We start from the raw sequence: 13,731 nt of genomic DNA, 5'->3' as shown, positions 1-13,731 counted from the left end.
ACGAGGGTTGCACGTAACAGTCTTGCAACTGACAAACTTGTGGTCCTCGGATTCCCGATCGAATTGGAATTTAGAATTGTTGGTAGGAAAACCGGAGATCCCGGAGAAAAACCCTAAGCTAAATAGGTATGCATGTAAGGTGCCAAAGAGTATGGTTTTGAGCCATTTTGGTTTGAAATAGGATATAGATTTTAACCAATTTAGTCTGGAAAAGGTTTTGGTTTGTGCACTTTGACCAGCAATTAGGTAACAATTTTTTTAAAAGTGCGATTTAGTTAACACTGGAAACTGAGAACGCTTCCTAAATGTTTACGCCAACCGAGGCAGTTTCTTGGCAGTTTCCAGGTCTGAAACAGAGTAGTCGGAAAATAAGGAAAGAGTTTCAGTGAAGAGAAGCACGCCGCACCGCAACCCAACCTGCAACCCCTCTCCCCCTCCTGCTTTACCGTAAAACTGAGATTTATTTAGCTTCTCTCTCTATTAAGTCCAACGTACGTCTGAAAGTTCCACTTTTTAATCACCCCCCTCCCCTTCCTCTTATGAAGAGGGAAAAAAAGTAACTTTTAAGTTGCTTTGTTTAAAATACCTTTAAAAGCGTATACATTTACTTGTAATTGTTGTTGTTGTGAAAATGTGTAATACCAAAAAGCACTAAAACATTAAAAAGTCCGCTTCATTTCTTTTATACGTACCCTGAACTGAATTGTGACTTGAAATATGCCCCCGTCTCTAGTAAGTCACTTTCTTTATTAAGCCCTCCTGAAATAGAATAGAGGACATGCTATCCACAATTTACTTTCGGAATTTTGGCGCGACAAAATTGAAACTTTTACTGGTGGAGCATTACCAACGAATTGGAGCTACAGAGGAATTCTGATTTCTCTACCTCCTAGGGAAACGAAAATCGGTTTGAAAAATCGGGATTCTACTGTATTACGTATGCAAGCTTTCCATAAATAGAGCAGTTTTCAATTGAGTGTCGTAAAACCAAAACCAAAGTAATCACTCTAGCCAATCACAAAGAGCACAGACAATTCAGTGAACCAATCAAAACTCGAAGCAAATACATGTAGCCGGTGTGAAGCGCGGGAAAACGTGTGCGAGCAAGTCACAAAAGGTTTTGGTTTTGCATCTGATTAATATTGGCTGAGAAAGTGGCGCGAGAGTTTTAAACCAATCACTAAGCGTAGTAATGTAAAACCAATGCAAACGCGAATTACTTTCGACACTCAAGTGAAAACCGCTCTAACGCGCGGGACAAACTGCATGATCAAGTGTTGACCCCTAGCGACTGCTTCAACAAAACATCGTCTTGAAGCAACAACTGTGACTAGTAGATCACGCTTCGTTGTTTTTAGTTTACAGAACACTTCGTTCTACTTTTAACTGTCAATGGTAAGTACTTGGCCTAACTCTCTTTGCCTTGTAGCTTAATTTGCAAAATTTTAGTTTTTTTTTCTATGCAAAGTAATGCGTGTACGTCCTTTTAGGTGAACGACGATAGCCGGAACCAAGAATGTTTGGCATGCACTTAGACGTCCGCGGGGGGTGGGAGGCCCAGAGTTGTGTGCCACGCTATGCACGCAACATATAGCGTTTACAGTCAGTTTTGAAAAGAACTTAACCGACGAAGATGCCATCTTATTGCTGTGGCCTGTGTGACATTTGTACAGCTGTTATAAGAACTGTTTCTCGTCGATTTCGTCATCTTTTTTCATCTCACCAAGAAAAGTTATCAGGTAGGACACCGCGGTCAAATTCGCAAACAACTTAAGGCAGCAGGAGCTTAGTAGCATTAGCTTTATAAAGTTACATACTTGAACAAATTCTGACGACGACTCGCTTCTTTCAACTTTTTATGAACGTTCATTAACTGTAGAACTATACAGCTTGGTACCTAGCCCTGGAAAATGTCAACGCTAAATCAGAGTCTCTTCGAAATGCATTTCCAAGCTGTATATTTTAATAGCAAGAGCGACCCGGAAGCGACTGTAAAAAGTCTAAGAAGAGAAAGTGAATGTGAACTAAAACAATGGAACAAGACTTAATGATCGAACGAACGCGATCAGTAAGACACGAAGTCACCGATTTTTCGTCTCTTTGTTTAAAAATATTTTTTATGCACCCACTGCGTTTTTACCCACTGTCAAAGCAAAAGAATTTTGTGTAAGAGTGTATATAGTTAGGCGGCAAATATTCTAAATTCATTTACATTGTAAAAAGTACACAATGTACTTGCGCCTCCTATCATAGTCTCCTTAGAATTTTTAAAAACTGATCTTTCAGATGTTTTAAAATCTTTACCCAGTTTCGCACCTGTGGCGAGATTTGATCGCATTTTATCGCACGACCTTCTCTTCTCTTTGCTACTTTTCTTTCCCCTTCCTGAGAAAAAGACAAAACTGTCAAATCTTGCAGGCAGTTATTAATCAAAACGACGTGTTTTTAAGTGTGATACTTTTCGCATATCTATGCAAGAGGGAAATTTGTAAAGGGCAACTAGAGGGCATGAAATGATTAAATCAACATTGCTGATCACATCATTAGCGCATGTTGCTTCATGTGATTGTCTGTTTCTTGGCCAAATCATCATTTTTCTAGAATTGTGCATTTACGTTGTTCGCATTAATTCATGGACTCAGCCAAAAACCAGGCCAGCCAAATTTTAAATTGTATCCCGATATATTTATCAAAGGTTAAAGCTATATATACTTTTTGACGCATATATCTTTGTTGTCTGAGAGAGCAGCCTTCTCGCTTTATACAGTACGATGGCGGCCATGAGTTCCTTTTCAATCCTTGCTAAATCCTTAGTTTTGGTAAGTTTTTAAAACTCGTAACTTAGTACACCTCCCTTGTTCTGCGAGGGAATGTTATTTTTTGATGGAGTTTAAAATTAGTTGTTTGTCTGATCGCGTGATTGAATCGATGGTGATCGCGTGCAGGAACTCACGCGACCAGTCGTCTACAGACTGCGGACAGGTTACAGGAACAAAACTTTTCGTGGTTTAATGTTTTGACGCACTCTGTCCGAAAACACAAAATCTTTCATCAACACGTAGGCTCATACTGTGAGATAACAAATCTAGGAAACTAAATTGATAGCTGGCAAGTTGTGACAAAATGTTGTTTGAGGCAGGAGGGAAAATAAGACGTCTTCACACAGGCTATCCAAACACTATGTAGTTCTGATTCAGTTTATATTCATTTGAATTTCTTCTTCAACCTCTGCAGAAGCTATCATGTGCGAAGAGGACTTGCTGCCCCGCCCTGATACAGATCTACTGCTAGAGCTATGATCAATTTGATCAAGAAACTGTCTGGAATCACAAATGACGACTGAGACGATTAGAAAAGGACAATCATGTAGAACATTTGAAAGGACCTCGACATCCATGGATCACATGAACTGACTTTGCAATACTATACCAGCCTGATACTATACCATATCTGAAGGTTTTGGTTTTCACGGCTCACAAATAAGGACGACTTCCGCAAGCGTTAAAAAAAAACTGCTAATGTTCTACTTTCATTGTTAAATGGGACTTATCCGATTAGAAAGAAATAAACTTTGTTGTTCTGTTAGATGCGAGTTTTCTATCAAGGCGCAGTTAGAATCGAATGCGTCGTCCTTATTTTCTTTTTTTTTTTAATCAGTAAAAAGGAAAGATCTCGTTTAAGACCTACTGGAGCTTTAAGCCGAAGTAAGAGAATTCTACTTAATTAGATTTTTTCGCTTTCAACTTCTATTTCATTCTATTGCATGTTTTTTGACAGTCTGCATGTTCTTCGCGTAAAATTTTTGAAAATTTAAGGTGGCACTGGAACCGCAAAAAGCTGTATTTTAACGTGCTGATCATTATTCAATAATAAAAAATGGAAGTTATCGAGCTCGTTTTTTGCTGTTTGATGTTATTATTTTAGCAGCAATTGATATATATTGGTAGTACTGTCCCATCAAACTATAAGAGCTGCATAAGCGAGGGAAAAGTTTACACATAGTTTTGGGTAGTTATGTAAAGAAATGTTCTTGGTGACTCAAAATGTTCTCTGGTAACAAATAACTAAAAAACTACAACAAAAGCCCTAGGCAGAGAACAACAAGACGCCTAAAGCTTAAAGCTTAAAACTGGGCGGTCAATGTTTAACTATTTGATTAGGCAAGTGCAGCAAAAACTTTTAAATACCATTAAATTGAGTAACACATGACTGTGGTTTTTTTTATTCTCAGACAAATTCCTGCTTAGGCTTTAAATCTTTATTTTATTCTAAATACTGAATAACCTTGGTATTTTTAGATTTTCGTTTTTACCTTAGTATAATGGAAGATTATCTGAAAAGCGCTATATTATTATTATTATTATTATTATTATTATTATTATTATTATTATTATTATTATTATTATTTTTACTTTTCATTGCCATTCACTTTCGAATCTCTTCCCTTCTACTCCTCCCCCTCCCGCATCCGCTGCAGTCTTTGACTCTACTCGTTCCAGTGACACACTAACCGAGGTTTGTTAAGTTATGCAGTTTCCCGGGTGCAGTTTCCGTGAGTTGTAGGTAGTGTGTCAAAATGTTTTTCACCACATTAGCTGCTTTTATTAACATGCCTGGATAAATGACTGATTAGGATGAAAACATTTGGTGCGTTCCTAATATTGAATAAATGAACTCAAATCAGTCGAATGCCATTTCAAATTATCTCCGACCAAAGTAAACAAACAATAAGAAGGAATTCGTTAAAAATATAGAAGCGTTTTTTTTTTATTTTAAAAAAATGTATCACACCCAAACAAATCAAAAAGTTAAGGAATTCGAAAAAATTAGAAAGCTTTTAAGCTTTCAAACACGCGAGTTCCTCAAGTCAAGCCGATTTTTCGATCAAAAAACCTGCCTATATGCTGCATTTGCATTTTAGTACGCAGTCACGCAAACGCCAGTTCTTGCTTGCGTGATTCATTGCCGAGGTAATTTCTCCATCGCGGTTCCGATGGAAACTCAAAACCCTTAAATGAAAAACAAAACAAAAAATTTTTCGCTAAAAAGAACTAGCGTAGCAACCACAAAATTACAATTTCGGCTCCTGGTCGAATAAAACGAGTCACATAAATATCAAGAAAAAAATATTCAAAACACAATTGCAAAAGAAAATGCATCAGATCACGCGTATCAGATAACACCACACGCTGTTCAAAACCCTCAAAACGAATAAAACGAGTCACTCAAACATCACGAATGACAGAAAATTTTTAAAACAAAAATACAAAAGAAAATATTTTGCGTATCAGATAACAGATGCTGTTCGTTTTAAAATCCTAACAACCCCAACTAAATGTGAGTTAAATATCCGCGCCAAAGGGCAAGTTTTCATTTTGCCGTCAATTATTTCACTCGATGGCTAAAACTCCGATCCTTTAAAAAATTATATTCTAGTGTAGAAATAATTATATTATTACTTTACTTTCCATTTTGTTTTCTGGGCTCTTAGAAAGTGTGTGAGTAAAGTTTTTACCTCAAGAACCAAAATGAGGTTATTTGGTGTGCAAACATTCAATTCGTATGTGACAGACGACTTTGTCGGCCCAACTTTGCACAGATGAAAATGGACAAAATGGACACAATTCTTGTCAAATGGAGAACATCTTCAAGACAAAGTGGAGTCTGGCCCAAAAATGCTTTGGCTTATCAGTCGTTTTAAAAAGCAGAAGTTTGCTACAAGAACATTGCGTGACTGGCGTAATGTTTTTCATTTACAAAAAATTACTTGGGGCTGCCAAACTGAATCACCGCTCAGTTGAGTTAAACGCTTGAATAACACAAAAATATATATTTCACGTTTAACAGAAATCAGGGCATAAGATAAAATTTTAAACAGGAGAGTGATCTAAAAGCTCCTGCTGAGTAAACATCAAAAGTGCGTGAGTTGAATCATGGCCAAGAAAACGGCCGAGCGAACTACTACGACAAACAAGGTAAATATGTGTATCAAAAACATCACACGGATAAATAGATGTTGTTCGTTTAAAACCAAACTAAACGTGAACAAGTGAAAGAAACATGAAAAAATTTCAGATGAATTTTTATTCAAGATGGTATCAAGAAACCTTTTCAAAGCCATAAAGATTTAGAAAATTTCAAAACCGTGAAATTTTGCATGCCGTGGCAAAATTTAATTATGTAATTACCTGCACCAAGACTCTCATTTTGCAGACAATTTCTTTTACTTACTTTGGCTTTACGGATTCTTTCAAAAATTCTATCACAGTTTGTAGAAGTACTACACATGACCATTTTGTTTTCTGAAGTCTTGAGAAGTGTGAGAGAAGAAGAAGAATATTTTGCTGTGCAAACATTCAATCGTCTTTGATACGCGACTTTGCCGGCTCAACTGTGCACACATGAAAATGAACACAATTCTTGAAAGCATCTTCAAAGTATTCCGGTTCAAAAATACTCTAGCTTCCAGCTGTTTTTGTAAGAGCAGTTATGCGTGAAGCTTGCTGCAAACACATTTCGTGACTGACCTTACGGTTTTCAATTACTGTTTTCAAAACAATCACCGGCTTCGAACTCCAGTACTCGCTTGAGTCAAACGCTTGAATAACACAAAAAATATCTATTTCACGCTTAACAGAAATCAGGGTATTAGTTAATTTTAAATTGAAAAGTGATTTAATGGCTCTTGCCGAGTAAATATCAAAGGTGAGTGAAATGAATCCTCGCCAAGGAGGCGGCCGAGTGGGTCTGGAACGATTTACCGACACGACAAAAAAATGCCGGGCGATTTATGAACTGGGCCGGCCCAGTCTCCGCCCAGTTAATTATCAGTAAGCAAAGAAACGACGCCTTTTTTCATGATCATCTTTTAGATACATTTACCATGAGAAGTATAGCAAATGTTCTTTTAAAAAATCTCGCTGCTGAATTGTATGTAAACCGAGTTGATAATCAACTCTATCAACTTTGGGTATTATCTTCTTATTGAAATACTATTGAAATATTAAAAATACCATGTAAAAAAGCGCACACTAAAAGACGTGCTTCTTTTTAACAATTAGACTACTCACCCTCGTTTTCAAAATTCTTTTATTAAATTTCACAGTTTCCATGTAATTCTATGTCTTTTCGTGGTCACAACTAAACCAGTTAAAACATATCATCTAAAATACAGAACTCATTACTATATTCTGCACAACATAAAATACCAGTTCCATTGCTTTCGCTTTCCACTGGCCATTAATACCTTCTTAATTGGTTATATCATTAATAATTTAATAAATTAATTTTATATTTATTATTATACAAGCAGTGGTTCTTTAATTTTACTGCTCCGTGTTCAGAGCCATTTGTTTCTGTTTATACATTCGATCCCAACCTCCACACAACTTCTCAATCTCCATAGCAACAGCAATACTTAAACGATCATTGTTGTTTGCTGCCACCACCTGAATGCCGAGAGGCAACCCTGACTTACTCAGCATAACAGGACACTGGGTAACTGGCAAATAAAGAACATTAAAAATAGCTGTGTATGCAAAGTTAAAGGGAAATAGCAAAGGGATGTTATGGTTCAAAGCCACTGAGGGGTGCGATGGATAAAGTAATACTCCATCTTCACCCAGAATGGATTCTAGTTCCAGTCTCAGTTCTTCGCCCATCTGAATGAATGATTCTGAAACACTTTTAGGTGTCAAACTTTCAAATTTTTCTAGCATCCCAAGACCAATGGCAGGAACTGTGTGGTTGGAGTATCCAAAGCAAGATTTAAACAGTTCACAGAATGGGTTCACTGCAGACACTTGGTTACCCATGTAGGAACAAAATGATTGTTGAGCTGCAGAAGACATCATCGTTGACCAGATCTCAAGGGAACAGGCAAGTTTGTCAATTTTAATTGTCTCCACTTTTACGCCAAGCTTTCTCTCAAGCTGTTGGCAGACATGCTGTTGGGCCTGTTTGAGTTCAGGGTGGACATTTGATACCAAGAAGTGTCCTCCACAATCTTCCATGGTGAAATATCTCAGCTTTGCAACATCAACATCACTGGCAAGGTTCAATGTCGACACTGCATTCGCTCCTGCCATAACCTAGTAAATATGAAAGCAGTTAACTACCATCATGCTGCATAACTAGGCAATAATGTCTATCTAATATACACTCATCGGAGATGCAGTGGCCTAATAGTTAGTGCGATGGACTCTGGATTGAGCAGTCCAAGATTGAGCCCTGACCAGAGTCATCATGTTGTGTTCTTGGGCAAGACACTTTACTCTTATAGTGCCTCTCTCCACCCAGGTGTATAAATGGGTACCGGCAAACTAATGCTGAGGCTATCTCTGCAGTGGACTAGCATCCCATCTTGGGGGGAGTAGAAATACTCCTGGTCCCTTCACTTTTACCTCACGTATACTCATACCTCAAGAAGAGGTTTAAGGTCCTCTGCATATCTACACATGGGCCCAGTGCACAAGAACTGCTGTCTGTTACCAGATGCATCAGGAAATTGACCAGTATTGGGTACAATATTTGGACTGGGTTTGTGTCCAAATATTCCAGTGAAGAATGATGGCATTCTTATGCTGCCACCAATGTCTGCAAACAGGGAAATAAAAATGATTGATAAATTGGCTACAATATGATCGATTGCTTGACTGATCGATTGATTAATAGGCTACTCAAGCAGAAGGTGTGACAGATAGGATATCTGAGGCTTTGCCAAAAGACTTATAATATAACAGCCTTTTGGCAAAAAGCAACTGTCACTTCTCCACAAAGCTACTCAATAGACAAAACAAAAGGAAGGGAATGTAGTTCAGGTTTAAGCAGCTGTTAGTGGGGAGAAGTGTTGAGTGATGAACCAAGTAACAGCTGCAAAGGAGGCTATTTTTTGGAAGGTGATGAACTTTGTCTGTTTTCTTTTGAGTGAATTATATTCAGAGAGATTATTATTTGCTTGGTTTGGGGGACTTGTATTATCATAATGGGTACAGTTGCACCCACTTAATAGGCATTTGCAATGTGTATGAGCAGTAGGCCTAATACTAATATATGTATCAGCTAAACTTATCTGCCGTTTTTCCCATAAATGTTTAAAGAGCAAAAGCACCCTGTATTAAGGTCAAATAATCATTTCTACATGTACATGCAAGTAACCCTACCACCGTGATCAGATTGCATCAAATAAATTATGGTACAGACAAAACAGGCTTGTTTGGTTGACACAGTCATACCATTCAATATTCCATGGTGTTGTAAGGGCGAATTATATGGTACAAATTTTGCCTATGATTATCGCATGTAACATGCTTACGCCATGACTACAATATGATTTGCATCGTGTAAATCAACCTACATCCTTATTACAAACTGTTCCGGCGTATCCAACAATCGAACAAAATCGGTAATCGAACAAAATCGAACATCGATTTTGCTGTGACTTCGATTTTCGAACCAATCGAACGCAATCGAACACAATCGAACTCAATCCGATTCAATTTTGTTCGGAACAAAACATACAGGAGTTCGGTAATCAAACGTTTGACTGAGTACGATTGTCGAATGTACGGTAATCGAACGTTCGATTTTGTTTGATTGTTGACTGTTCGGTAATCGAACGTTGGAGTGACCAAATTTTATTGCAAGTTCGATTCTGTTTGATTACCGAACCCAATCGAATGATTGGTGTTCGATTGGGTTCGATTACCGAATGTTCAATTGGATACGCCGGGATATGTGTACAAATGGTCTGAAGTCATGTCATAGGCCTGTCGTAAGCTAGTCACATGGGAGAAAGTTGTACTGTGTAAATCAGCCCTTAGGTAGATAACCATCATGGGTAATGAGATGCCCACGTGGAAAGTTAGATAGGTTGGGGGGGGGGGGGGGTAGGAGAGGAGAGATGCCCTAGCATGCAAATAATTGATAATTGGTGACACCTAGTTTAGTGATGAGTTTTACCTGATCCCACCCCAAATACTGATCCAGCTGCCCCAATAATAGCACCCTCTCCGCCAGAGCTTCCTCCCACTATTTTAGATCTGTTATACGGATTGCAAGTCCTGCCATAAACCCGATTTGCCGACTCCCACCACATGCACAGTTCACTGCAGTTAGACAGAGCCAGTGGGATAGCCCCGGCCTGTCGTAAACGACGAATAACAACAGCGTCCTCCTTGGCTATGTGATCTTTACGAGCTACAAGTCCACCACTGTTAGGCAAGCCTGTGACTGCGAACGCTTCTTTCGCGGTAAACGGTACACCTAAAAACGGTTTCACAACCTCTAATTCGTCCCTCTGCTCTTGGGTCATTTCAGAAAGCATTTCATCGATCTCTCTCGCCTCCACTAAGGCCTCTGAGAAGCGATCGGCCACTACAGCGTTGATGCCAGCGTTAACGGCATTTATCCTGTCTATAAATACTTCCAAAAGTTCCTCAACACCGATTTCTAACCGGCGAATCTTCGAAGCAAGTGTTACAGCCGGAAGTTGCAGGTAGCCATGAATAGGCGTCTGGAATATATCGTTGCTCGACATCTTCTTACCTTCCCTTTAAATATAGCGCTCCTAAAAGCTTGGACTTCGTTTAAGAATGAGAATCTTTTAGATTTGAGATAGCAGAAGAGAAAGAAGGCAGTTTTCTCGGACTTTAACTTATACAGCCTCAACTCTTCCCCATCTTTGAGACTAAAAGTTTCCCATGATTCCAAACAAGCCGGAAGTTTCCCGTGAATCACCGCAGGCTGAAAAATCAATGGCGGATGCCGGCGTGGAAAGAGGTCCATGAAATTTTCTCGGTTGATTTCATCAACTCACAGAATTTTGACTAAAAATAGCTCGCAACTTGTTATAAAAACCTTCCCAGTGAGAGTTTTAAGTAGACTGATTTGTAGCGCCATGGATCAGGGTAATTCGGCAGAAAACGGCGCGGTGGAGAAGACTGCCAGCCAGCTCAAGAAAGAGGCTCAGAGGCAGGCGAAGATGGAAAAATTCGCTAAAAAGAAAGAGAAAGAGGCAGCTCTTATGGAGAACCAGAATCAAGTAAGTATTGGGCTATTTTTTTTTTATTTAAAGGTGTACTTGAAAGAATCGGCAGTCAAGGGTGAGTTTGTAGCCTGATTGAAGCTTATACTGCTTCCATTCCGTGTCTTTGGCCAGCACGCACATGGGGTATGCCACAATAAAGCAAGGGTCAAACTTATAAATTTTTAGATGGACTAATTTATAGACATTTAGACTTTAAATTTTTTAAATGTACTTCATAACTGGCTGCAACGAAATATTAATTGATGTTTATGTAAACAGGTTTCACAACATTGCATCACCCCCATTTGCCCTTGGGGAGGAGGGTGGGGTGAGGTCAATAATAAGTGGTATACCAACTTGGATAAAGTGAATATCTGTGGACATGCGTCAGATCACATCAGATTATTTCACTCACTTTCCTAATTCGTCACTTGCGATGCAAAGCAATAAAAAAACATCAAAAGTGGCATTTGAAGTTCTTAAAAAGCTATTAGTAAACCATTTTCAAGTTTTTGTCAAGTATTAACAGTGTGATACTCATTCCCTTTTCAAGTGATTTACTGTATGCCCGTACATTTAATAAGGAGATCTTAAACATATCGGAAATTGTGCAGTTTCCGATTAAGGCCATTACGTCATTAGAGATTTTACAATGGTTACCATCGATGGTGCAATAAATAGGCTTATTGTTCATGTGTAGTTGTTGTTGTCAGTTGTCATGCTTCATATTCAGGCCCGGCCAGGGGTTTTGGGTATACGGTATCTTGGGTGTTTTTAACCAAGGTATTCAGTATCTTTTTGCCGAAATACGGGTATTAAGTATTTTTTTTCCTGAATGTTTGGTAGTCTGTATATTTAAGCGTAATGTTTGTGTTTTTTTTTTTCTTTTTTAAAGTGTCTTATCCTTAATGCTTGTGTCACTTTTTAAAAAAATCATGAAAGATCTGCAGTTCTTGCGTCAGTAAATCCGCATAGGAGCGCATGCTACAAGTGGTCATGAATGGTGGTTTTGACTTTGTCAAAGGGACGGACCATTATTTTTTTGGAGGCTGGGAGGGGAACAAAAATCCTGAGAAAAGTTGTTTGCAAGAGCAAAAAGGCTCAAATAAATTGTTGCAGACATGAGGAGGAGAAAATAGATAGTTTTATGACAAAAGATAGTCAGCCATTTATATAATGATATATCATCAACAGCACTCTTTTTGATGCCCAAAATGCTGGAAATTGCACTTCCGATCTTCTAGATGTTAAAATTCTCTGGGGGAGAATGCCCCCAGACCCCCCTAGGAAAAGGGGCCTCACAGCCCCTTCTGTGGTCACATCAACCTATTCCCAATCGGAAGCTGCTTATAAAAATGTCATTGAAAACCCTGAATTACTTTTTTGTATAACTGTAAAACTCCCTGATCAAATGAGGTGTGCACTGCTAGTAGATAAAAAGTTAAACTAAAGTAGTTCTTGTTGGTCCTGCTCACTGAAAACTTAAAAAAAAGAAAATGGCATGTTTTGTTTTAAGTTCTATACATAAATTACCAACCAAGGCCACTAAGCTATCTGGACACCAAAGAAAAAATTGTCTGAGGGAAGACACAGCCCGAAAGAAATTGTTTACCCAGACAACGCCCGGGGTATCCAATCGAACGTTCGGTAATCGAACTCAATCGAACACCAATCGTTCGATTGGGTTCGGTAATCGAACATAATCGAACTCACAATAAAATTTGGTCAATCGAACTCAATTGAACGTTTGAGTTACCGAACAGTGATCAATCGAACTCAATCGTTCGATTACCTAACAACCAACAATCGAACTCAATCGAACGTTCGATTACCGAACTCTTGTTTGTTTATACTGCGTACATATTGTACGGTGTATCGTTCCCCTAATCCTTTTTTGGCGATTCGCCATACCCCGGGATAGGACGATTGTCTGCACAATAGCCACGGGCACACCAGTCTGCCACGTGGTTGGGAGAAATTTTGCCAAATGTGTGTTCTTCACGTATTGAACACAACTGCCAGTGGTGCTGTGAATGAAATGGTGCAACTTCTGTTTGAGTGTAACAGTGAAAAGCAGGGCAGAAACCATATCCTTCCTTCTAATATAGAAATGTAAACAATAGTGCATTTCAGTTCAGTTTTACCGTCGTTTTGTTCTCTTCTACCAAATATATTTTACTAAACATTGACATTCAGTTCGATATTTGGACGTTTTTATATTTATTCCATTCAATAAAAATTGATTTTGATTGGTCCTGCGTGATTTACTTATCAAGAGAAAGATTCCGAACAAAATCGAACCCGATCGAGTTCGATTGTGTTCGATTATGTTCGATTGGTTCGATTGGTTCGAAAATCGAACTCACAGCAAAATAGATGTTCGATTTTGTTCGATTACCGAACCCAATCGAACGATTGGTGTTCGATTGGGTTCGATTGATTTTTGGTTCGATTTTGTTCGATTGGATACCCCGGGACAACGGCACAAAAAAATTGTTTCTCTTAATAAAAATTTAGATCTCTCCCCTCCAAATAAAGAACGTTCCGCCTAGTAGTTACACCAGCCTTTGTTATCGGTCATGGCTTTTAGGTAATAATTTTAGGTATTTGGTATCAACGTTTTTGCAATTTTCAGGTATATTGGTATCCCAGGGGAAAAAAATGGGGTATATTGGTATCCCACTACCCCCCTGGCTGGGCCTGCA

The 13,731-nt window shown here is 38.6% G+C and overlaps 1 protein-coding gene and 1 long non-coding RNA gene across 2 annotated transcripts; one reads left to right on the top strand and one right to left on the bottom strand.

Moving 5' to 3' along the window:
• The first annotated feature begins 1,375 nt into the window (after positions 1-1,375).
• Positions 1,376-3,389, top strand: LOC144640245 (uncharacterized). Its single transcript, XR_013568312.1, has 2 exons — positions 1,376-1,739; positions 3,235-3,389. It is a non-coding gene; the product is annotated as an uncharacterized LOC144640245 (long non-coding RNA).
• Positions 3,390-7,077: 3,688 nt separating this feature from the next.
• On the bottom strand, positions 7,078-10,680 carry LOC144640246 (fatty-acid amide hydrolase 2-A-like). Its single transcript, XM_078499443.1, has 3 exons — positions 9,961-10,680; positions 8,420-8,595; positions 7,078-8,090 (listed from the first exon to the last, which is right to left on the bottom strand). Exons 1-3 carry the CDS (start codon positions 10,535-10,537, stop codon positions 7,326-7,328), a joined length of 1,518 nt encoding a protein of 505 aa, XP_078355569.1. The 5' UTR covers positions 10,538-10,680; the 3' UTR covers positions 7,078-7,325.
• Positions 10,681-13,731: the final 3,051 nt, after the last annotated feature.

The sequence above is a fragment of the Oculina patagonica genome, unplaced genomic scaffold (genome assembly GCF_052425735.1).
Source record: "Oculina patagonica isolate OP01 unplaced genomic scaffold, crgOcupat unplaced214, whole genome shotgun sequence".
Classification (NCBI taxonomy): Eukaryota; Metazoa; Cnidaria; class Anthozoa; order Scleractinia; family Oculinidae; genus Oculina; species Oculina patagonica.
The sequence above is the reverse complement of the archived record's forward strand: the minus strand, read 5'-3'. Positions and strand labels throughout refer to the sequence as shown.